Raw genomic sequence first — 27651 nt, 5'->3', positions numbered from 1 at the left:
TACCTATCTGGATATCGTCCTCATTAAGTAGGTACCTAACTGATGACTTACCACTTCAGTAATTAGATGGTCCCCGTGTAGCTCACCCAAGCTCGGCCTCTTGAGCGCCCTTTTTGAATTCCTATAGTTCTCCATTCTTGGCAGCGCTTCCCTCGTGAGCTGTGCCAATGACCGTTTCCGACGCCACCCGGCATCATGCAGCCATGTATCTGGTTGATGGCTAGGTACGACCACCGCCACGCCACGCTCCGCCGTCTCCGCCGAGGATCGGAGGGGCCGCGAGATGATGCTGGCTCCCATGTGGATGCCATTCTTCTTCGACTCCGGCTCCACGGCCGATACTGTGAACCTAGGACTGGAAAAAGTCTAATTTGTAATGTTGGAATGATGGTTTTATCCGGCTGAGGAAAGAATTAAATAAGGTATAAGATTCGGAATAACTTTTAAGGCCGTTCCATCGGTTTGCCGCTATCACTGTCACATTCCGCAAGAAAGAACGGGAAAGATAATGCGCGCCAAGTGTCAATTTTGATCTAATTTTGTCGATTTTTATTTATTTTAAAAAATTGCCTTACAATATCGAAATTCGAAAGCTGTCAAATTACTATTTAAGTTTAGATTGTTTTTTTCTTCTTTTTTTGTTTATAGTGTCACATAATAAATAACCGAGTAAAGTTTGATTAAAAGTCCGAGTTAGAGGTTACTTTGGGAATTAATTGTATCGAGCCAAGTTTCATAATTCGTGTATCAGAAGCTGCGTTATTAGAGATAATATAATCAAGAACTTTTCCACGTTTACGAATATTAACGTCTCTTAAAAAAATACGATCATATAAGGAGATTTTTCGCCTTTTGGCTCAGAGAACGGCCTTAAAGTAAAAAAAAAAATGGTCAATCCAGCCGGGCTAGCACATGAGTGACGCGACATTGTCTTTATACTAGACTTATATTGATCGGGATTATGGACCGTGATTACCTTTTTATTCAAAACTGTTAGTGTCTTTATAATTTATAATTAATACAGTTAGAAAAAGACGGGTAGTCTATCTCGCGGGCGAGATACTGTCGCGCCCCTCCTGCGTGTGCTAGGCCTACAGAATCGTCTTCATATACAAACTTTTTTATTACTTACAAATTAGAAATAATGCACCCTCTGAAGAAGGGATGAGCGACCTTAAAACGAAAGCTAATAGAATACTACTATACTAAATACATATAATATCATAATCTATAATACTTAGTCTATTACCTGTTATCTTCCATTTTGACTGTTTCAATAGTCATACGCCGGTGAACTACCGACAAGGCGTTATGTACGTAGCAAGGTCGCACAGTTTGAAGATCTCAGTAGCAGCTTTGTGCAACCACATAGTTTGTTGATCCCTTAACCTGCAAACAATAATTACAATTAATAATATATTATACAGGAAAGGAAACACCCCTAAAAATATTATTAATTATGTTTCTTTACTTTAATTGCCTCTTCATTGTAATCTGAATCAGTTATGTACTTATGTATAGACAATGAGCTTATGGGTCATACAGTCAAAAACAGGTAGGTATATACGCGTTCTGAATTTAAACTTACGTCTCCTTTTTCGACAGTTACGGGTTAGGTATCAATTGGAAATAATGAATAGCAGCAATGTTGTCGATGCCGCAGGTCAAAACTAAACTACGCCAGGAGCTTTTAGATTAGTTACCTATATACAGTGTTGGCCGAACGCTAACCAGTACAAATTGAACCGTAAACCGTATCGGACGGTTACAGTTTACGGTTCAATTATTGCACTGGTTAGTGGTTAATTGCATTAACGTTTCGGCCAACACTGCCTATATATATATGCGAATGTAGGCATAGATAGTCCAGTATTCCTAATAACAGATGGTCAATTTTCGCTAATTGGTATATATTGATTTACTAGATTCGAAGCCCTAACAGATCAAATCAAGTATGATTGGTTCGGGGAATTTCCGTATTGGGAATATTGGGATACGGAAATTCCCCGAAGTAGTTTACATAAATAAATTCAAATTCGTACATGAACTTCGTTTAATTAGATGCGTCACATAAGTTTTTATTGATTCGTAGGTACTTTTCGTTGTTTTTATGGGATAAAACCCACCTTATCAAGGTCATAATCTAACAAAGTAGTCAAACAACATTTAAGTAAGCCCCACTAGTCTGATATTGCGATGTCACCGTCATAGTCATGGTTTTCAAACACGTGGTTCATTCATCGTGGTGAATAAAAAACTCGTGCAAGAAATTAGGGTTTTATATCTATATAGGTATGTACGCCTCCACTCATAGCTGTACTTCTCCAGGTAGGACACGTGGGACAAAACAATTGCAGCACGCGTATCACGTTACTTTTAATAAGTACGCCACGTTTATCTAGGAGGAAAATCAGCAAAACCTAGTAAAAAACCTACTTTCATTGAAACGGCTATAGATTTGTCCTTGTAAACATTTAAATGTAAACTGCGAGTAACAATTGACAACAACATAAATAATAGGTATCTAATACGTTTGTTATTCAAATTCGCCATGCTCGATGACAAGGCTAACTTAATTACGTAAGGTACCTAACGTAATTAAGTTAGTAGAGTACGTTATAAATAAATAATATTTAACCAACTGTTTAAAAGAAAAAAATATCTATACTCCAGCTCAATTTCCAAAGCCTGTTACGGCTGTTAGAGTATACATTTGGATTTTCTTTATAATATGAGTAGGTACATATATGTATGTGACCATAATATATATTTATACCAGCTTTTGTACCACAATTATAAGCAAAATAAAGATATAAGTTTATGTATTAACACTCTATATTTTGTATATTTACACCCTGCGATTAGAACTACGCTTCATCTATGAAAACAACAGTCCCAAGAATACAACATAGAACTACACGTGTCCATATATTAATTCCCTCGGATTGGCGCAAATAATCGCATTCCGCCTTTAAATATACCTCAAACTACGTCATTTTAAATGAATTACTGAAGGTGACATCCGTTGTAAGTGCAATTTTCCTAACGTGTACATTAAAATAATACTTAATTGCCGCAACAATGGACGAAACGCTGCATAAAAGTGAAACATTTGTAATAAATCTACGACATCCTGGGGTAATTTCTACTACAAAGCGTTGATGGCTGCAATAAAAAATAAATATATAGTAAATATATATTTAATAGGAGTAAAACGTGACCTAAAGTTATGTAAAGTTGCATTTAATGGCCGGTACGGTGGTGAAAATGGTACTTCCTAATGGACATTTGGACAAGTGTAACCTTTACTCTCAACTTGTGTTTCTATAGAGCATAATTGTGAAATGGAATTTTTAATATTACTGAATGCTTGATTAATGCTTGGCTAAATCCATAATATAATGGCTCCAATAAATCAAAACTTTATTTATTTATTTATTTATTTAATCTTTATTGCACAAAAGAAAATACAATCGTACAAAAGGCGGACTTAATGCTATGAGGCATTCTCTACCAGTCAACCTTCGGGCAAAGCAGAGAATTAGTAGGTGTAAACTTTTTCTAAATAACGCAACTTTAAAATAAAGTTATTGCATTTATGAAGTTTATTTTTATCAACGAGACACAAATGGGTTGAAACATTATAAAACACTTAAAATTAAAATAAAAAAATATCCCAAGTCATGATCGCTTGGTAGGGTGCCCAGAAGGCTGGCTGCATTGCCCCTGTGGATAGCAAGTCTTTACTAACTCCTTATACAGGCGGTGCGCGCTAGGCCCCCACGGCCCGGTTTCAACCCCAAACGCCGCAGCTATTGCCGAGGTTGACATAATATATACTTGCAACGCTTGAGGCTTTCGGCCGAGGATGCGGCAGCACCTGCATCTACTTTGGTGCCTGGAATTCGGTGCCAGGGTGTCTACGAGAGTAGCATCCCAGACAAGTTATTGCATTTTTTTTTATGTAGTTTTTTGTTTTAAATTTCGAACATACTGATGATTTCGGCTCAAGGCACCTTTACGCTATCTCTCAGAGCATCCAAAGCATATTTTTCCCCGCTGGATTTGAAAGCTCGAAGGCTCGCGAGGCGGTTCTCGCCAGTTACCGGCGGTCAAGCCTCCTGGCCACAGATTCACACATAACAGACGCGCCATGTGACGCTAGTAGGACCAAGCTAACTCTGCATTTGCAATGACAAAGTGTGGACATGTCATCATTAATGTGAAACTGACATAAAAATATGACGTTTATATTCATATTTATTTATTTTGTATCAATCATACATTGTCAGTGTTACAATTAGGTACATGATGGATGGTGGATGGATGGTATAATGTCACTTCCTCACATTGTTCTGTTCAATGACTTCAAATCGATGCAAAGTTAGCTTAGGCGGATTCTCTAGATAACACATCGCATTCATAAAATATTATTATACTTATGGCGCGATGGTTCACGATTCAGTCACAATACGTTGCGCATGTTCATTGGCCCCCGGGGTTCTAGCCAAACGCCAAACGAGAAGAAAAATGTATATATGTATCGGGATGACAGATGCTACGAAAAGACGTGACTATTTCCACCGACGACATCATTCCGCGATATCATTTAAGTTTCGGTCGGAGTTTTCTATCAACGATTGTCATCTGGAGCTATAGGCCCCCTGGTATGCAGAGTGATTTCAGTTTTCTCGGCATGTGTACCTAAGGTGTCACTTTAACCAGGCGTGTGATACTCCGCGTCGCGCGGCCGTCACCAGATCTGGTGTCGCATACAAATATGTCTAAAGCAAGTAAACACTGCATCGTAGCTGGTTGCAGGAACAATGGCAAAAATGCTGATTACACATAAGTGTATATAATATTTCCAATCGGCAACGTTTAAGTCCGTTTGCTATACCTAAACAGGGGTTTGGTTTTGTTATACAGTGAGCCTTCTGTACGTAGTACTATTATTTTTCTGTGCTTTTACTTACTAACTACTTCTATACAAAACTTTTACTTCAAATACTTTTATAAAGTACCTTTGTATGAAAGATATAATGACAATCAATGGTGGTTATGTAGAGTGGCGTGTATGTATTTCATATTACATATTTAATATGTGATTCGAGCATCCGCGATATGGTAGAAGTTCAGAAGGTCATATACATATACCTATAGAGACTAATTCGTATGGCGATGAAACTTTTTACTCTATACAGCAAAGGTTCATGGTCTAGCAAGCAGCTAAGTAACTACTTGTCAATATATACTTAGGTACGTCTCATTGTATAGCATTTGTACGGCTTTTTTCTTGAGCTTCGCAAAAAAGTGAATGAATTATTATAAGTGTTCGTATGAACTGTAGCCGACTACGCTACGTTTATAACGGCGGGGAACTTCGCGTGACCGCTACTTGTTTGCGTGTGGGACCAATACAGCTTTAAACATGCAGCCCCGTATAGATGCGGCATTTTGCAATTCACATCTCGATCTGCAACTTTCTACTTTGGGTCGTTTAAGTAATACCTATTATCGTTTGTGTTGTTTAAGATAAAATATATAGTGTGGAGCTAATATGAGACAAATTTGTAAAATGGGCTCGAAGGTGCCTGCCTAACTAAGTTATATTAAAGACGATGAAACATCAGCCACTTTTTGACATTGAAAACTTTACATTCTAGCATAGCGTCTGCGTAAGATTAACAAGCAACATTATTTTTAACATCAGTATCAACTGGTTATTTTAAGAATTCATTTTGTCGATATTGATATTGTGTACTTAATGTTTTTTTCTTTTTTCATTGATATTGTGTACTTCCATCTCGTTGGAGGCCTACCAGCAGTTCGTCTTCCGGTACGCGGACGCCACTCCAGAACCTTCCGGCCCCACCGGCCATCAGTTCTGCGAGCTATGTGCCCCGCCCACTGCCACTTAAAGTTTGCAATTCTGCGAGATATGTCGGTGACCCTAGTTCTACTACGACGACCTGGTGAAGGTCGCGGGAATTCGGTGGATGCGAGCGGCACAGGATCGGTCGGAGTGGCGAGCCTTGGGGGAGGCCTATGTCCAGCAGTGGATGTCTATCGGCTGACATGATGATGATGATGATGATGATGGTGATGATTGTGTACTTAATATTATTTTCTTTTAATAAATTGACGTAACGTGTGTTTACACTGTAGTTTCGGTTTAATTAGTTTTAGCTGTGTTTTTATTTTTATTTTTGTATGTTTTTGACATGTACGTTTTACATCGTATTAAACAAATTGAATTGAATCGATCACCGGTGGATCTTAAGATGCTTTGGAGAAGGTTAACAAAGTGTGGTCAAAGGGTGGCTAGGATCAGTTCGACCCTATAAAGGTCTATGGTAGTTTTTGGCAACGGTTTTTTTTTCACGGAAAATGTTGTAACCTTGTATAGCTATTCAAATGGTTAAAAATTTTACCATTTTATATAGTTCTACTCCTGTTAAACTAAAGGCGTGGTAGGTACTTAAAACTTGTTTGTATAACTAACTACTGACCACTAATTAGTATGTCCACAGCTCAAACTTGAATGTGTCCGTATACTCCGTTCACAGTTCACACCTTCCAACACGTGAGCTTAAACAGTGGCCCTTCAGTTTGTTCAATTAGATCACGAGAGTTGCTTGAGACGTCATCATCATTACCATATAGAGGTATAGTTGTGTAATCTAATCTCTTAGGTAAATACAAGTTTGATATGGGCTATACTTGTGTGGCACAAGCTGAGCTGTGTGGTTAAAATATAGCGGAATTCCTATAAAAAGGGGATTGACCATATTGCTAACGTTAGCGCTTCTACTATATGCTCTAATGCTTTCATTACTAATAGTTTGATTTTTGTGCGCCGAGTGATAACTGATTAGGGTGTAAATATCGACCAAACTTGAATCAATCGAGTTACTCAACTGGCTTGCAAGTTTTTTGCCATAGATGTGTACGTTGGCACTGCGTCCGAGATATTGACTCGTATGCATTGATCTTGGCTAAGAAGCCGCCCAACGTCGAGTTATATTGAAAACTCTTGCCGAGTACAGTAGGTACAGTCGCCATCAGAATATCGGAGCAGCCAACCTTGGCTGCTTTAATATGCACTTTACTTGAGCTACAAGATATATGCAGTGGTACTACGTAAACGAAATTAATAACTAGCTTAAATCTTAAATAGGCCCTTGAGGCATTGTACCAAGGATGCTGGCGGCATTTCCCCGCTGTATCGCAATGCTGATACGTTGTGCGAGAAAGCCGCCAGCTCTTCGGTCACCAGTTACGTCAACCAGACGCTTCGCGATTTCTGCAAACAACTTATGCGCGCTGGGACCCCATGGACCTAGAGTTTCAACTCCAAAATAACTCTTGGGCTTTGTTCAGATATTTGTGAACTTGGCCGACGTAGCTTAGCTTTAGCCCTGCTTTTGACGAGTTTCATATTTAGTTTGACCTCACCGTTTAGCTATCTCGCACATCTCTGCTAGAAAAACAACCTTATTTGTATTAGTTTATCAACTTCCAAAACGGTTACCTACCTTAGCCAAATATGTAAATTTGGTCTTCCCCGCCTTAATTAACGAATGCCCCCCTAACAGTGGGCGAGGCGGCCTTGACCAAAAACGACTCTCAGGTGCCTAGGTACCTGTTGATTATAAAATCTTTACGCAATTTTGTCCTCGGAATCGCAAAATATATTCTCCAGCTGTTTGTCGGACGGAATGCGAAATTTCCTATGGTATTTAATTTGTATTCAGTACTACGCTACGTACGTTGACCTTAAACGAGGTAGATAGAACATCGCTAGAAGAGCTATTGGATTACTTGTTACTTGGGAAAGGTAGGTAAGTGTATCTATTTTTTTGGATTTTGGCTACACTACTAACATTATATGTATAGAAATTTATTTTTATTTTTATTAGAGTTTCTATGATCAATTAATGATCACGTTTAGTAGGTACATCATAAGCAAGTCTGATTGAAATGTCACACTTTAATATCGTTAACAAAATAACGTGTAGAAGTACCTACCGAAGTATGCTTTATTCAGCTCCATCAGTAGCAGTTAATCTTGCTTGCTAAATAAATGTCTCGTCTAAAGGTTTTCTTCGGTTTAACATACAAAAAACATAATTACCTATATGTTGTACCTATTTAGTAGTACATTTAATTAAATGTAAAGCTTAACTTCCGTTATACGTGATCTAACAATCAAGTTTTTTCTATGATGAGTCAAAATCTTCCTCGTAATACGAAAAGTAGTTTAAGTACTTATTGTATTGTAGCACGGGCAATATTTCCGCAACTCGATGACTATTAAATTTATAGCGCCTATTTTACGTGAAAAGGTTTAGGTTAAGTATGTAAGTACCTGCGTTTTAAGGCGTAAAAACTTGAAATGAAAACGTGTTTTTTGTGAATGGAGGTCATAATTTGCGAATCAAACGGAATTTAGCAAACATTCGACTGGCAAAATCGTGTAAGTAAGCACTTAGTGTTAGCCAAACGTTTAAAAACGAAAAAAAAAATGCCTATTTGAGTCAAAAGTTTAATGGGCTATGCAGTTTTTGACCGTGCGCAACGACTATTTAAATTGAACACATTATGATACCGACGTGACATTACATTATAAGTTAAGGGTAAGGGAGGGTAAAGTTAGGTAAGGTAAGGTTTTCAGATACCGGGGATATCCGACTTATCCGAGTAAGTGTAATCTCAGGGTCATCGGGGTATTAATACCAGTGCAGAGTTTTAATAACAAAACTTCCGTATGTATGTATGGAGCGAAACATGTCGAGCAATAATCGACTTTATAAACGTGAGTGACCCGGTTTATTATATTTAATATGTCAGTGCAGAGTTGTAGCGGGTTTCCCTGACAATGCCTCTTCCGGAAATAAGCGACTAAATTAATCATGATGACGATGAGTCATTAGGCATATTCCTCATATCCGAATATCACTGATGGATGGGCTTGTAGGTATGACTAAAGTACGTAAGTATAGTCTGTCAATCACTGATCATTGTTCAGTCATTGGTCGTAAGAAGGCAGGACATTTTAAAAAGTCTGTCGAGGGTCTATAGACATTTATTTTTGGTTTCCTCCCTACTTAGGTACCAGTGACTAGCCAAAGTAAAGTAACCCATTGCAATAAACATTTACACGAACTCCCAGCTGTAACCCGTTCCGTGACATTCCAGACGCAAGGGTTTCTACATTGAATCGTTTTTGCTTTAGCATACAGTCAATAGTTATTTACGATACAAGTGCGGAAAAGAGGATATTCGAAACGAGTGGCGGTAAATTAAAACACGACCGCAGGGAGTGTTTTAAATCGACACGAGTTGCGAATTACCTATTAGCACGTGTATCGTACAACGTTTTACAGTACATATGCACGAAAAGTGCTCTTTTACGCACTAGTGCGAGAAAGTAGCACCATATGTACTGTAAATAATTTAATTTTAGTACCATTTCGTATGAAAGTCGCTATTGTCACTATTTGTCACTGTGACAAGGTACGATATGGTACTGAAATACATTTCGTATGTTTGACTGGCCTTTGACAGTCATTATAGAGGTACATTTTTAAAAGGTGTAAAAGTACAATAATATTCAATCCATTCTACGGTACGAAATACGTAAGACCTTGTCATTGCTTCATAAGCCAAGTTCAAAGTGCGCCTACAAAACCACCAACTGTAGTTTCCTCCAGTTTGTTTAGGGAAACATTGGCATAACTCCAAAGTTTACAAAACGAACACGAGCGTGGTGTCTAATGTATTTACATCGTACTATAAGATAAGGCGTCGATCACATAAAGCAGCAGTCTAATAATATCTACATTTTCAGTGAAAAATCGCGCTGTCTCGTCATGCTTACGCACGCATTTTTGTAGGCGGCGGTGTAAAACACTATTTACACCGTATCATGACCGTAGTAGGAATGTGTCAGGCAAAAAAAATGTTCTTTGTATTGAAAAGTATGAAAATAGAGGTAGAGGCCTTTAACGCCAAAAAAAGCTTGTGCGCATGATTGTTTGTTATGCTGTGTTTTAGGGTTCCGTACCCAAAGGGTAAAAACGGGACCGTATTACTAAGACTCCACTGTCCGTCTGTCTGTCCGTCTATCTGTCACTAGGCTGTATCTCATTAACGGTGATAGCTAGACAGTTGAAATTTTCACAGATGATGTATCTGTTGCCGCTATATAACAACAAATACTAAAAAGTAAGGAACCCTCGGTGGGCGAGCCCGACTCGCACTTGTCCGGTTTTTTATATCTGATGTAAACTGACGTTAACGTTCGCGTACCTATTTGATATCGTTACTTTATATAACTGGAATTTATTATAATTAATTTACATAAATAAAATGTACGATCAAGGAATTTAATTTTCATTTCTCATGCTCTGAAGGAGTCATTGTTGTTCTAAAAAGTGTGCAAACAGCGATACGTTTCTGCACTAGAGCATGTTACTTTCCAATTACGATTTTTTATTTTTTTTACGATTTAAGCAGTTGAAATTTAAGTTACGATTTAAGTTTTAAAATGACTTGTTATACAATTTCCATTTTGATCTTTAACTCCCCATTCCATAAATAACTATAATTTTACCTAAATTGTTAATTTATACTTGGACATTTAAAAGAAAACATGCATTTTACTTTTCCTGTATTCGAAATGAGTGTTTAACTCGGATGAAAGGCATAATTTCAGCCTTCGTTCGAGCGCCAAAGTACCTCGGCAAAATGAGTGCCTTTCATCCCTTGGTTTACAATCTACTATTCAGTGACAAGGTACTAAATGGTACGGATATTAAATTCTTGACTGTACAGTATATTCAACACGTTCCATTGTGTTCTAGGCCTATTAAGACTCGCGTAATGCTATGCCACTTCCTATTCCATATTACAGCGTAAACAAAATTTTACTGTTTAAAAAAGGGCTAGGTAAATAAATTAAAAAATCGCTCGTAGTGATGAAATGACGATGAAACGATTTCATACTCGTAAGCATCGATGAATGATGGTGAAAATAGATGAATTTTATAAAATAGCACTTGCACTGCGTGTGCTATCAAAATCGTTGCAGGCTTTTCATGGTCCAACTCTAGGTACCTACTTAACAACATCAGTTTAATATTGTTTCGACTATCGTCCTTGTGTCAGAGCCGAATAAGGATTCATGATATTCAATGTGACTATTTCGCAATTTAATGTTATTGTAATGGAAATAGTATTGTGCGAATCCGTCCTAACGAATCTTCTGAATACCTTGCAGTACAAAAGAAAACGACGTGAATTTAGCGTACATTTAAGTACAGTACAGTAATTTATTGTTGTAAGAGCACGTGAATGGTGACTATTACGTTAATGATCTCATAATCGCGCTCAGTAGCGGTTAACTCTAATGATTTTAAACTTTATTTTCATGAAACAAAGTTCAAAACGATGATATGCGGTCTAGGAGGTCTACTGAATTTTTATGTAGGTAATTTACATACGAAACCGTTTTGACAAGATTTATAAGGACGACGAGTCATTATTTAGCCCTAAAGGGGCCCAATTCCACATAATTTTTGTCAGCTCGTGACATTGCGAATTTTTCGATAGGGCCCCCGGTCATATAGACAAATTTCTCAAGTTATATTAAGTAATTAATTGAAAATTGTATATGTACCTTTTTTTACAATATTTTCAATTAAGTAATTTATTAATTCCATAATAAACAATATTTTTGCAGTTCGTTGGTGAAATTCTATCAATCTTTGACCCGCCACTGACTGATCCTACACTGTCCGCATACACCAACCGGCCCTGACCGAAAAGTCATGTCATTACACTAATGTATGTAATTCATCGCGATTTCGCATAGCAATTTAAAGGTAGGTATGCTGTTGGATTAATGAATTTAGCAATTTTCCACTATTTTCAGCGTTCTGAATTTGAGTTGGGGTTCTAATTTGACGGCATTGTGTTACGTGGCTGCCAGCCATACGATCACCACATAACCTTTCCACTGTGGCCTTACTGTGGCTTGTCAAACAAACGACAGATGCCCGATTCGGGTCTCGCCGCAGAGGTGATGATATCCACTTTTCTTTATAACAGCCGTAAAGGGGCCCACTGACTATCAGTCCGCCGGACGATATCGGCCTGTCAGTTGTTTGGAACTGTCAAATTTTTATTCTAACTGACAGCTAGGCCGATATCGTCCGGGGGACTGATAGTCAGTGGGCCCCTTTACAGCCTTGCGTTACAGCTATTGGAAAACTCAATTAATTGTTTATTTCTAGTGTCAGTAAAAACAGTTATAATTTTCCCAATGAAGGAAGTGTTTGAGTGCATGTAATTTATCCATATAAATGCAAGCTAATTCATAGGACCAAATCAGCACGTTGGTTAAGGCCCCATTCGCACGAGAGCTTAAAAAGCGTTGCGTGTGGGACGCACCCATAAGTAAGAGCGAGAAAGCGATAGCTCTTTCTCGCTCTTTCTTATGGGTGCATCACACACGCAACGTTTTTTAAGCTCTCGTGCGAATGGGGCCTAACTTTCAAGTTTTACTGCAAACACTACGGAGACACCGTAGGAATTACCATTAGAAAACCTTTGTAGTTTTGTTGTAGTAAGGTAACGAGTAGTTAATTAATTGTTTTAATAAGTTTTAGTATAACTGCTCCATTATAAAAAAACAGCCAAGTCCATGTCGGACTCGCGCACGAAGTTTACCGTACCATTACACAAAAACGCAAAAAACGGCGAAAAATCACGTTTGTTGTATGGGAGCCCCGCTTAAATATTTATTTTATTCTGTTTTTAGTATTTGTTGAAAATTTCAACTGTCTAGCTATCACGTTTCATGAGATACAGCCTGGTGACAGACGGACAGACGGACGGACAGCAGAGTCTTAGTAATAGGGTCCCGTTTTTACCCTTTGGGTACGGAACCCTAAAAAAACACAAAGTTTTGATACTTAGGTTTCCTATTTCATTTTTTTTTATCAGAAATCAGAAATTATTTGTTTGGATGTTACAATACATTAATTTTACAGTTCATGTATCTAGCTTGCATGCAAGCGTGCAAATTTAATGTCAATGAAATTACACTTAATAATTTTAAATCAATATAAAATGTCAAATAGAAATACTTAATTGCAAAAGTTAACATAATAAGCATATCACAATACAATAATATAACTAAGTACTTACTTATGACAAATTTGAATACTGCTGGTATTCAAATTAATTTACAAATATCTGTAAAATACTATTAGACTATTTTTAAGAAAAGATAAGTCTCTTAAACGCTTATAACCTTTGCTAGTCTAGTACTAACCATTATTTTAACTAAAAGTAGACTTCATGTAAACAAACGTAAGTAACAAAGTAGTATATATATATATAAACGTATAACGTAGATAACGCAAATTTTCCTTATTTGATATCTTTTTCCTCAACGCTTATTCACATATTCATTCATCGTTTCGTATATTTCAGCGTTCGTATATTTCGTATATTCGGAATAACAAAGGTTCAACAGGTGCACATTGTCAGTGGGCAAGAATAAGTAAAGGTAGTATACAAATATGAATCGTATTCCCGAGATATAAGTTCTAAAACGTATCCACCAGGAAGCTGACCTGTTGATAGCAGGAGGGCGAGGCACGAGGTTGAAGGGCGCAGTAGTGACTTTGTTAACAGTATGTTAAAGCTTTTAAGAGTACTTTAAGCGAAACAGATTTTCATACCGAAAGTCTTTCAAGTATCTTTATTTTTAGTGTCAATATTTTTTATTTACATACAAGATATATACAGTGGTACTACGTAAACGAAATTAATAACTAGCTTAAATCTAAAATAGGCCCTTGAGGCATTGTACCAAAGATGCTGGCGGCATTTCCTCGCTGTATCGCAATGCTGATACGTTGTGCGAGAAAGGAAGTATCTTTATTTATTTTTCCATATATCCTATTGTTTCGAACCGTCGGTATCAATAAATTATGTCCGTTAGAGCAAGGAGTGATTATTTTAGCAACGACGACCTTATTTTACACACAGATTTGTTAAATCCACCGGGGTAGGTAGTTAGTAACTTAGTAATAGTACGAAAATTTCGTCTAAGTAATTTTTTAATTTTATATTTATTGGTTCACCAACAATTGTTTACACTTTGTTAAGTATAACTACAAACGTTTTAACTATTATCGCTTAGCGTGACAATTACTTAAAGGTAAACACCACTTGCATTGAATGAAGTAAGAAAACTGCATCCACGTAACATACAATACAATAACGATGCAGACATTACTAATAAGTACATTAAGTGGATATATATAATCACTAACTTATAGTAGTATATACCATAAGTTAGTGATATATAGTAAGCTATCCTTTCGAGCTAAATCGACCCATCAAATGTGATAGAAGCCGCGCCCTTATTGCAGTAAATATGTGCGGTGTGGGCCGGCGGGACGCCCCCCTTGGCGTTTGGTAAATAAGTCATTGTTCTACGAAACACGTGGCTGTTTTTCTCTGCCTGCCTGTTGCTATCAATAGTATATCTATCACTAATCACACAAACATCGACAAAATTGCAAATATTATCGATTCGGTCAGGATTTGAACTCTACTGGCCGAACTTTTCTGGAGACAGATGGCAAAACCATGCAATTTCAATTAGGGTAAAACCCGGATAATGCCATATTTCTGATAAAGGCTCATAACTTTAAAACTTTTAATCTTCATGAGTAATTTCAATGAAACTAGCTAGTCTAATCTTTTGTCTTACTCTGAGACTTGTCTTTTTGTTCAAATAGGTAACTACAGTTTATCCAGTATTTTCGTTTTTCCAGAAGATGTTTTTGAGGATAGATGCCTAATGATGAAATTGGTAAGACGGATACATGCCCTATGGAATAAAATAATGAAAATTAGTTAGAGGGATAGATGCCCTATGGAATAAATTAATGTAGGTATAAGTCGCAGCACAGTTATTATTATCAAAAATATTTTTTTCTGCCATATCTCCCAAATAATAAATCAGGCCCAAGTTAACAATAAATAAAAAAACCTAAACTGCACCAAACATATTTTTTATAATACCTATATTACCTATCTCATAAACTATCGAATACGTACATAACGTATACAATGAAGACGGTAAAAAAAATATTTAAAATAAAAACTTACATACCGGGGGTGGCCTGTAGTACGAGCAAAAATTTTAACTTTACTCTGTACTCCTAATACTGACCAACATTATTTGTTCAGCGACTTGGAAAATAACTTGTGTTTTGATTTTTAATACACTTTAAAGTTTATTCTAAGACGCAATGTATTGCGAATTTTGTTATGTTTAAGGCATGACAAGCAACGCCAATCACAGTGATAATGGCGTATTGAAGATAATATTTATTTTGTACAGTCGCCACCAGATATATCGGAGCTGCCGAGGCGCTCACAAATATCTGAACACGCCTCTATTGTCAAGGCGTTAGATTACGTGTTCCGATATTTTTGAGCATCTCGGCCGTTCCGATATATCTGAAGGCGACTGTACGAAAAATAGGAAATCTAAAGACTAGTACAATCTATGTTTTATTTATTTGCTCGTGTTACAGGCCCACCCGGTATAACATGGTGTGTGAGGTATAAAAGCTCTAAGGGCAACTATGCCGCAAAAAATAGCGGCACCTATTCTTTTTGGCATGGATACACGTTTTTTAAATTGTTTAACAAAAATAAACACAAATTAGCGATTATTAGCAATTGGATGTGTACTTCACGAATACAATGAATAAAAATTTAAATTAATTACCACTAAAAGTTATGCCACAATAAATACTAGTGGTCGGGGAGTCCAAGAGGCGATTTGTGTAGTTACTCGAGCGCGTCAGATTAAGATTATGAGTGATATCTTGCTACCCCATGGAGTCTTACTTTACCACTTTTAGTCGTCTATGTTGAGCAGTTGGTTGGTGGGGGGTTCAAAAAATCGCTAAGCAGATTGTGGATCTGGTCATAATCAGAAATATTACGCACAACGCACAAGTGCCTTTTCATTATATTATCGCACTTGTGCGGTAATGTCTGATGATCCGATCGAGTTGAGATTGTAACTAATTGCTAATAATATGTATGGAGACGGACAGACCTTCTTAATTGGTCGAGTAGCTTTACAAGAAGGACTGGAGGGCGTCGGCGCCCTGCCGACCGTCTGCCGAGGCTCGGCCGCGAATGGCGGGTCGAGGGGGCGGCGGCAAGCAATATGACAGATTTTGTATTTTTACTAAACGTTTTAACAATTAAAATTTGATTAATATTTTTCCTCGTATTTTTCCTCGCAAGTGGTTTGACGTATGAAATGCGTGTGCATTGGTCATTACACACATCGGCTTTCTTATTGCGCGTTCGCTTTCAGTTCGCGTGCACAATATCGCATCGTGTGTAATGAATGACCAACAGTCTATTATGCAGCCTAATATTATGGTCTTTCGAGGGTTCATTCACGATGTTTCAGTAGTAATGCAATAGTAGACTATCATTAGTAATATGAGCCAATTGCTTGATTAAACTGCGACCGCGCCTTGATTCTGTCTGTCTGTACTGACGTTGACATATTGCACTACGCAGTTACTTGGTTCATCAAGGCTGTTTTCTTTTTCAGGGTTCTGTAATATCAGGAAGCTTAAAAAGATAATATGTACGCTCGTATGGAAATTTGGAAGCCTGAGCGTTGGGAGGGTTTCAAGGCACGAGGGTTAAACAAATTTCACACCACACCAACACTAGGAAAATACTAACTGTAAAATATCAAACAAAATCAAAGCAAATCAGTTCAAAATGAATGTTGTTCAATATTTATCATTCAAAAGTCAATTCTACCAGGAAACATAAGAAAACAACTCAAAATTTGCATTTGATTACTTTGCCTCGCATGTGAATAAAATGCAAAACTCTTGGAAAACTCTCTTGGATATGGGAGCACCTAATCACCTCATATACGCTAGCCATATGGCGAACCTACTTTGTAGAATGGAGAGCGTCAGTCTTGAGTTTGGTCTGAAGATTAACCGCAGCAAAACAAGTGATGATTGTAGATCGTGCTAACCAAAATTTGCTAAAAGTTACACATATTGTAAACTGCATGTGAAGTCGTACAAGTCTTATATCTATATAGGGGCATTGATCACAAATAACGGTGGCTGCGTAGAAGAGATCAAACGCCGGATGGATTACAAGATCTGCCAAAATGAAAAGAGTGGAGGAACCGAAACATCACAAGGACCACTAAAACCAGGCTTGTCAGAACCCTCATATTTCGCCTCATATTCCCTACGGAGGCAATGGCGACGTATCGATAAGCGAGTCGCTCAAAAGATTACATAATGGGCACGACCACCCTGTAAAGAGTGCAACGAATAAGAAGAAAAGTGTCAGTAGACTCTGTCGCTAATGACTATTAAATACTAGCTGTGCCCGCGGCTCCGCCCGCGTGGAATTAGAGAAATATGGGAAATATGAGGGTTCTGACACCCTCATATTTCCCATATTTCTCTATCCTGCCGAGACATGGACACTAAGGGTATCCGAAGAACAGAAAGTGAATGCACTAGAGATGTGGTGCTGGAGACGAATGCTGGGTATATCATGGACTGAGTTCCGGACCAACGTATCAATTCTTGAGAAGCTTGGCATATAAGAGCGTTTGCTTACTACGGTCAAAACTTGGATCCTCAACATCTTTGGACACGTGTCTCGGCGAGACGGAACATCCATAGAAGGTCTGTTTGTGCAAGGAAGAGTGGGATGTGACAGGTCTAGCGGGATATCGCCAATGAAATGTACCGACCAAATCAAAGCCAGTGTGAGTGTGTCGGCCACAGGCACAGTAAGCGAATGCTCACAGAAAGCAGTTTTTTTATTTTATTTTATGAAATAGGAGGCAAACGAGCAGACGGATCACCTGATGGTAAGGGATTACCGCCGTCCATCGACACCCGCAACACTAGAGGGGTAGTAAGTGCGTTGCCGGCCTTTAAGATAGGAGTACGCTCTTTTCTTGACCACTAAAACCAGGCTTGTCAGAACCCTCATATTTCGCCTCATATTCCCTACGGGAGCAATGGCGAAGTATCGTTAAGCGAGTCGCTCAAAAGATTACATAATGGCCACGACCACCCTGTAAAGAGTGCAACGAATAAGAAGAAAAGTGTCAGTAGACTCTGTCGCTAATGACTTTATTAAATATTATTATGAGTGAGGATGTAATAACGAAGTTATCTCCAGCCTACATCAAATAACTAATAAGAGTAATAAAGGACACTTAATAAGTACGAGTACTATTTTTACTAGGTACATCGTTGCACGAGGGACTTAATTTTATGACATAATAAAATTGTAATTGGTTTGTTGATACGATACTAGATATCTATTTACCTACTCATTAATACAAGGCCTTCCCAAATGAGCATTTAATAGTACCCAGGTAATAATTTATAACACTGTTATAACGTTTGCACAGTCAGCGACACGACAAAAGTAATTCAGTAATATAAGGTGCTTTAAAACAATTAGCCTACCTAACCAGCGCCAACTTGCTACATGAACAAGATACATGGATACAACCTCTAGTCAAGTTTAAATCAGTGCTTAGATCTCAGGAGTTTCAACGGATATACCTGCCTACCCAAGTCGATATAAGCACCTATTTATTTTTTAGTTTCTCAATCAATTCGTTTTAACCAACAGACGTTTCTAATAACTTGACGTGCGTAGTGCCTATAGCCACCTTTCGACTGCATGGTATGGGAGAATATTATTGTGCTGTTACAGAAATTAGGCAAGTATAATTTTTAGTGTAATGTTACTAAAATGACACAGCTGTTGTTGATCCAGTTTGTTCTTTGAGAAGGCACCTAGGACTCATAAGAGGTTCCGTGTAGACAATGTGACGACAGTATTATTTACAGTGCGGTCGTTGTGGCGGTGCATGACGCGGTTAGATGATTAAGGTGTGTTTTACATCGACCGCATCGAACACGAGTAGCCATCATTCATGACGTATATCGATTTCTCTGGCGGTACGCAGAAATCACGTAAAATGAATCATCAATTGATTACCTACACCCTGCTTACGATCTTCAAGGAATTGCGGGGGGTTCTTTCGCCTCACACGAGCATGGCGCGGTGTAGATACACTCGCCCTTCTTCGGTTCGAAAATACTGAACTTCTTGCATTCTTATGCGCCCAACAGTTCAAGCTTAGGCGTATAAGTGCGGTTGAAACAGCATAAACATATTTATCAAATTTATACGCCATTATCTTTCGCTCGTACACCAGTTCACGCCAGTGCGGAAAGCGGACTGTCAGAAAAACCATTTGTTTTGGTTACATGAATTTTTTAAATTCCAAGTGTAATTTTTTTTAGTGACTCGGAAGTGCTTATCAAATTATACGTGTTTTACTGCAAAGGGTTTAGTTGCGAAAGGGTTTGATTTGACCAGATTTGACTGACTCCTTTTATACAATTAATAAACCTACGTGACCTACGTCTAAACGGTTTTTTTTGCACAATCATAAAATTGACAATTTGTTTGTGCGGTCAGGACGGAAAAAAATTATTCAACACATTGGTTAGTCGATCCCACTATTAAATTATGTGTGGACGCTAGATGAGATTGAAAATTAAATTACCAATTCATGTTCAATTTGGTAATTCAATTGTCCCGTCTTGGCCTTAAAGATTCGAAATGCTACTACATGTCTAATAAAATAAACTTCAAGGTTTACAGCGTACATACCTAATATATATGTTTCCTTGTTTCAAACAATCGGTTGTAACATAAGTGTACGATGTCTAATGACATTGACACCTAGACGCGCTTGATAAACACACAAGGGGTTTTTATCAAGCACTTGGTCGTCTCGAAGTGTCGCATGCCTACTATAAAACGAAGTATGTAGTTCATCATCATCATATCAGCGGAAAATCGACAGCAAATGAGCCTAGCAAAGATGACAATCGTATAAGTACATAACGCCAAACGAAAAAAAATGTAGCGGGGTGCTACGAAAAGTCACGTGACTATTTCTTTACATTTTTTATTTTTGATTGGCGTTTTCTAGTGAGAGTCAGCAGTGGCTGGAAGAACAGTCCTCCCCAAGGTTCCCTAAAATTAATTGTTTTAGCGCATCATTTAGCGTTTCATTTTGTTGTATAAGAGGAAAGGGGATGGCCGCTTCTCCATAAAAACGTAGTCCACATTTTCATCTCTGGATATTGACATAATGGAAAATATTTTTGCATAATTTGATATATATTGACCATAGCTATGCTATTTGACTTTTTTAAATTTTTTGATTATTGTTAAAATTAGGAGCGAAAAACAGATTTCATAAGAAAATTTAAATGCTCCTAACTTTTATAATAATCAAAAAATCGAAAAAAAAAACGTAGGAGCATAGCAATGGATGATATACAACCAATTGTGTCAAAATATTTTCAATAATGTTAATATCCAGAGAGGAAAGTGAGGACTACGTTTGTATGAAAAGGAGATTTCGCGCGGGTACTCCACTTTCGTCTTAAAGGTAAAAATATGTAGTATGAGCTCTATATAATTATATTAAGTTAATTAATAATGGGCCTTCTTACTTTAGATACCTACTGCGGATTTGTTTAGAGAAGTTAGTATTTATTATTTACTAGATATATATATATAATACTTTTAATATTATGTTGGGGAGGATTAGTAGCAAAAATGCTCCACATTGCCCAACCATAACTGCTCAAGTAGGGACATGATTTTAAAGCATCTACATGCTTCCGCCACTCTTGAAAACATAGTTGCCAATGTTAATGGGTAAGTTTAAACATAAGGATCTTTCACTTCAAACAGTACAAACAGGAAATCTATTCGCAACCGTCTTTCAAGATATTTATAGGTATTCGCAAAGAGTTATTGATTATAGAAGAGTTGTAAATTCTTAGAAAAAACCGTAGCCACGAGTTTGACGGCTGAATGAGACGGCACTCTACTGCACCATAATTAGTCCCTGTTCTGAGCAGTGACCAGTTAAAAGAATAGGGGTGAGCACTCGGTCTAGTAAAAATATTAGGGACCAAGTGGCGGTTGCCTGTCATTTTCTCGACCGAGTATTCGGCCGAGTACTTGACGATGTGTGACATTACCAGCTCTTGGTCGAGATCAATCTCGCTACTGTACTCGTTGGGTATTAGGTATAATCAAGGCGTTACCGCATAATGTAGGAAGCCATAAAGCGCCATCTATATTAGCTGTCAAAATCTTGGCACGATTTTTTCTTGGACTATAATTCTACAATTATTAACACTTTAGTTCAGGCTATCAGTAATCTGAATTATCATAAGTGGTTAAACTATCAGTAATTGATAACATCTCTTGATGTTATCTTGCATTATCGCGATATTAACGTATCTAAGCATTTATTGTGTCCGTGAGACTTCCTTTTATATTTATACTGAATACTTAAGTTCATATCAAACGCTATTTAACAAATACATCTGAATCATACAGTCTACCAACAAAAATGTCCAATGTCTTGTATGATCACTTTTTTAAAGTCAAGGTAGGTAACTAAACCAATTTTTTTAAAGATAGTAATTTTAACTTGTACCTTTATGAGTATGTACTCTCCCATCATTGTATCATTATAGTAGTAGCGATAATTAACCCGTGGAGCGTCCTACGTCCCACACGTGTGGCCGTAATTACGAGTAGTATAGTTCCATACTACCTACTGTGAAACAGGAGCGCTCCAGGGGTTGAATAAGTTAAGGGAACGTTACGTATATAGCGGTTTTCAGTTGAAATGATTAATTAGTTAATCCATACTAATATTATAAATGCAAAAGTGTGTATGTCTGTCTGTCTGTTACCTCTTCACGCTTAAACGGCTTGACCGATTCAGTTAAAATTTGGTATAGGTACAGATAGTTTGAGTCCCAGGGAATGACAAAGGATACTTTTTATCCCAGTACTCACCCCTCAAGGGCGTGAAAAGGGATGTGGAAATTTGTATGGGGAATCAATAACAGCTGAACCGATTTAGATGAAACTTGGTACGGGGATAGTTTGAGCTGTGGGGAAGGAAATAGAATAATTTTTATCCCCGATATCACCCCTTAAGGGTGGGAAAAATGGGGTGGAAATTTATAGAGTGGACCAATTTGGGGGTGGGGAAGGAAATAGAATAATTTTTATCCCCGACATCATCCCTTAAGGGTGTAAAAAATGGGGTTGAAATGTATAGTGTGGACCAATTTGGGGGTGAAAAAAAGGATGGATTTAAAAGCAGATTTGTTTAAAAATTAAGGTACCTACCCAAATTACTAATTCTACGCAGACGAAGTCGCGGGCAAAAGCTAGTAAAGATTATAATACAGATTTTAGTTAACCACTTGCTTTGTATCCGATGTGCAAATACATATAATAAACCTACTTAATATATATGTAGCGATCCATACTAATATTATAAATGGGAGTGTGTCTGTATGTCTGTTCCTCTTCACGCTTAAAGCGCTGAACCGATTTAGTTGAAATTTGGTATAGAGATAGTTTGAGACCGGGGGAAGGACATAGGGTAGTTTTTATCGCAGAAATCATCCTTTAAGGGTGTGAAAAGGGTGGTGGAAGTTTGTTTGGGAAATCGATAAAAAGCAGATTGGATAAAAAAATAAGAAATTACTAACTCCACGCAGACGAAGTTAGAAATAATGAATGCTCAAAATATGTCTAAATAAGTACCTGCGCTTCAAAGCGACAAGAAGCCTTAGGGAAGTAGACTATCGCATACCGTTTACCGGATTTCGTAGATACCTATACATTTTCTAATGTTATTTTATGATGAACTCACTAAGGACTTATTGTCTCCATACATTTATTTGCTGGGCCGCTTCCATACAGGTTATTTTGCCAGGATTAAGATCTGTCACAAAATTATCGAAATTATAATTTGTATAACCCACTTTCTGGGTAGAATTTCTTTACATTACTTACTCATTAATTTAGCCAAATGAGGGTAGGTTTCCAAGGTTTCGCTGTCATTTGTTTATCAGAATCAAAAGAAAGTTCGGCAAGTGTAGTAAGTATATGTATTAGTTTTGTGTTTTTAATCATCATTTTGTTCCGGTTTTAGTCACGATTTAACATAAGTGTATAACTATATTTTCCTTTTAATAACAATTGTAAAAATAGGTGGTTTTATATTTGTTTATGTATGATCTAACGTTAGTTATGTGCCTCGTACTATCTTGAAGGTTTGTTAATACCTCGTTATAAACTCAGAAGTGGCAGGCAAATAGACACAACCGCAAGATAATAAAAATCAAACAATCAAAACTCACCTTAAAACGTCTCTTTTGTGAATAGACAATTAAAATGTCCGATTCCGATAAAAACTCACTTCACAAACACCTAGTCAGTCACAAAACAAATAAATAATCTGTATTTTTTAATGATTTTCTATTGTTTTGTTTTTCGCGCACCGGCGTTCAGTTTCGCGGTGTTGCGGCTAAAGCGAGCGGCACGGCAGCGCGTCCGGTCTGCCGGCAGCGACGACCACTAAAGACGGCGCAGCCTTCCAGCGACCCTATATAAGCCCGCAACTCGCCCTTACACCAGACACTTTTAATTATCAATCATCGTTCTAGTTATGACGAGATTTCTTCCAGTTCCAGAGCCTTCCCGCACCCATCATGTCTATTTTTAGTTCCAACGTACATAGGTATATTTACATGGGATAAAGCTCAGGTCCATTTTATGAGGTGGGGTATAATGAGAATTCATTCGTTTGCATTCGCCAGTAATCGAAAGTTAGTAGGAAATTAATTCTAATCCAACTTTGCTGAATAATTAAATGCTGAACAAATGTAAACATTCATCTAAAACACCCATGAATAGGCTAATGTATGAGTTTTCAGGAATTCACGAGCATGGGAGAGGGGTGAGGGATGTAAGGTGGTGCACTCGCACTCCCTTGCTTGAAAAAAAAATATCAAATCAAATATACCTAATTAATTTTGAGGCAACCAATTATATGCCAAATATGCTTTACATACAATACAATATTTCTTAAAAACACTAAATATAGCGTCACAACGGTTTTCGGCTGCTTTAGAAGGTATATTATATAGGAAGGTAGATTGGGCCCTATAATATAAGCAAAAATGGTTACAGTAGATTTAAATATAACGAGTTCGAGGTCTGGCTCGAGCTCAAAGTCAACTCGTAGGTACGGTTATGAAACTTCGGTTTATTATGATTTAAGTTCCGGCTTTTCACGAAAACTGCTCGTAAAATTTATTTCATAGCGTCTGTTCCCACTTGAGATTTCAGAAGAGTCCAACCAAGAGTCCAGGAGCGGTATTCGACATGCGTTAAGTGACGTTACGTGTTGAACTTCAGTTGAATGGAAGAAATCGTGTGTTGTCGAATAGGTAAATTTGACATTAGCAATCCACAGTTAGGTGACAACGAAACCAAACCGAACCACGACGAGTTCAGAGCCATTTTAAACCGTATAGTAGTAAGAAAACAAAGTTGATTTTTGTTGAATAATTTTTTCAATGAATGAGTTTTGGTTGTACCAAATGATACTTTCCACGGTTGATGAACAAATGATTCATTCCACTGTTGAACTGATGTTGAAGCCGAAACTGACAGTTGTGCATCTCGAATAGGGCCCCAGAAGTCCAACCAATGAGGTAGTCGATTCAAACAATCCGCCGTCGAATGATAACTCGTAGGGTTTTATTCTACTTACCTATTTCTGTGAGTTTTTTAGTACATTTGTGTTCAATCGACCTGAAAACACATCATTATTTCATCCATTAAGATCAGGTCTAATTTCACAAGCCTTTGTATCAAGAAATTTTTCGTTTAATTTAATTATTCTAAAGTTTACCTGCATATATATATCTGTTAAAAATAATATCCCGCACACATATCAATGTGATTCAGTAAGAGGTCGGACTGAAAATCAGCGCTGCGTCAATTCCTAATGAAGTGGCTGGCGCAGCATATGCTGAGCCCGTTCTTTTTGTCGCGCATGCCAATTTTTAATGTTATTTGTAAATATATTCCTGTAATTTCTCTTTTGTTGTGTGGCAATAATCGTTTTCTTATTCTTATTCTAAATAAATAAAGAAAGTTAGAAGTAAATTAGAAAATCATCCAATTGTTTAGAGATTTCTCCCGCAATAAATTCCAATTGACTATTCAAATTATAAATTGTTACGGCTGTTATGCGTGTTGGGGCATCGGACCATCAGGCCATGGGCTTGTTTGCCACTGTCGTGCTAACAAACCTCTGCCATATTAAAAGAACCTTTCTCTTATCCGGCGGTTCTTCTGTGTAAGAATGTCCTATAATTTAAAAGAAAAAGAAAGAAAGAAAAGACTGCGTCGAAATATCGGGAGCTCAAAAACAATACAAAAGGTAATCACGGTCTATATCCCGGTCAATATAAGTAGAGAAAAGAAAGACCTCGTTGATTTGGCTTACCACCTCACTAAAGTCAGGTTATACTCGTAGTGATACACTATTTATTTACAAATGTGTTTCGATAGGTATAGGAATCATAATAAAAAAAACCGGCCAAGTGCAAATCGGGCTCGCGCACGAAGGGTTCCGTACCATTGCGCAAAAAAACGGCAAAAAAATCACGTTTGTTGTCCCATACAACACCCACTTAAATATTTATTTTATTCTTTTTTTAGTATTTGTTGTTATAGCGGCAACAGAAATACATCATCTGTGAAAATTTCAACTGTCTAGCTATCACGGTTCATGAGATACAGCCTGGTGACAGACAGAAAGACGGACCGACGGACGGCAGACGGACAGCGGAGTCTTAGTAATAGGGTCCCGTTTTTACCCTTTGGGTACGGAACCCTAAAAAGGAAGATACCTAGTCTATTATGGATAATATTAGTTTAGTAAGCAGGTTTTTCACTAAAGGTTCCTTCATTTAATCTAAAGGTGCGGTAATCGATGTGATAAAAAAAACGCCATATTTTAAACACCGCTTTGTAAAAAGAGACAACACATTAAGTATCCTGTTCACTTGTTATTACTTACCGAGTCACGCGAGTCTTGTCAAAAAGAGATCTGTGTTTTTTTACATCGTTAGATACCACATCGACAACTTCTTTCGTCATACGTCCGCTGAGGCAGCTAAAGAGTAATGCACAGTCTCCATCAGATATATCGGAGCGGCCAAGGTGCTCACAAATATCTGAACACGCCTCTATGGTAAGTCGTTAGAGTGCGCGTTCAGATATTGTGAACACCTTGGCCGCTCTAATATATCTGACGGCGACTATGCACACGTTAACAACTTATATTTACGATAACAACCAGAAAGTTACACTCTCAGCGCCCAAAATCACAGTCTCAAATTACCAAAGGAACCTATTATGATTCCTAAATCCTAATGATGTGCAGTCGGAAAGATTCCGAAATTGAGAAATTTCCAAGTGGAGTGAGCACTTTAAGCTGAAGTATTTATTTCTCTATACTCTCACACCAATGCCGTGATAGCTTAGACTTCGTCAGAATGGTCGGGTCCTATGTCAATGGACGGTAACTTGAAACCAATCATGCGACTACAGACGTGTAGTGTAGACCGAGATTTGAGATCAATGTTGTGACATTGATCCCATTTGATGTGTCAAACGGGTTATTTTATCGCATTTTAAGTTAATAGAACCCTTATATGCGATTAAGGTTCAATCAGAAAATTAGGCTTTATCTCTTAACGTGATTTTAAATAGACTAATTAATAAACTGATTTATTTTAACTTGCGAAGCTTATGGAATTGTTGATAATTATGGGAAATGTTGATGCAGATGAACCTAAATTTTCTTTTTCAATAATGTGCCCTTTAATCGAACTTAAGGTGGTTCGATTTTCATACAAAATTCAATCGGCTTTAATTAAGGCACTACACACTATTACTACACAAATATTTGCTCATTTATCTACTTTCGAATATTCGTTTGCGCTAAATTAATAGAAAAACTTTGTTTCATACAGAAATTATACATAAATCAACGTAATTTTTTCATCAATTTTACGTATGTGTGTGTGTCACAAATGTCGTGTACAAATACATAATTTAGATCAGTACGGTTTTTACTCACTATTATTTTTAGTCGCTTTTGGCGACATGTTTCGGATTCTTTGAGAATCCTTCCTCAGGCACGAGTGTCCGCGGCGGTTGTACGTCGTGCACTCGTGCCTGAGGAAGGATTCCCAAAGAATCCGAAACATGTCGCCAAAAGCGACTAAAAATAATAGTGAGTAAAAACCGTACTGATCTAAATAATGTGCCCTTTGTTGTTGAGATGAAGAAAAAAAACCGTCGGAGACGCGCCCCAACGTTTCCGTGCTAAGGTGAGTTCGACTAAGATCGGACATCAGGCAAGATAGTATGATTCAAATCGCAAATGCGGGTTTTTTTTTAATGCTGGCAAGGTGATGCAATACGCTATTTTGTCCCGCACCCCGTTCAGTCTGCACTTGTTGCTCCGACTAACAAGTAGCGTAATTTATGCGGTTAAGTGCAAACTGCAAACGTCCAAAAAACGAGATTTTATAT

The 27651-nt window shown here is 37.6% G+C and overlaps 1 protein-coding gene across 1 annotated transcript in view; it reads right to left on the bottom strand.

Moving 5' to 3' along the window:
- The window catches only part of LOC134748946 (bumetanide-sensitive sodium-(potassium)-chloride cotransporter), a 55969-nt gene extending 32238 nt beyond the window's left edge, over positions 1-23731 (bottom strand). Inside the window, exons 1-3 of the mRNA XM_063683814.1 lie at positions 23394-23731; positions 1250-1389; positions 52-355 (exon numbers count right to left, since the gene is read on the bottom strand). Coding sequence (XP_063539884.1) covers positions 52-355; positions 1250-1284 — 339 coding nt within the window. The 5' untranslated portion in view covers positions 1285-1389; positions 23394-23731. The remainder of the gene's footprint in view (positions 1-51; positions 356-1249; positions 1390-23393) is intronic.
- Between the last annotated feature and the right edge of the window lie 3920 nt (positions 23732-27651).

The sequence above is a fragment of the Cydia strobilella genome, chromosome 17 (assembly GCF_947568885.1).
Source record: "Cydia strobilella chromosome 17, ilCydStro3.1, whole genome shotgun sequence".
In the NCBI taxonomy this organism is placed as follows: Eukaryota; Metazoa; Arthropoda; class Insecta; order Lepidoptera; family Tortricidae; genus Cydia; species Cydia strobilella.
This window is presented reverse-complemented; position numbering and strand designations above follow the sequence as displayed.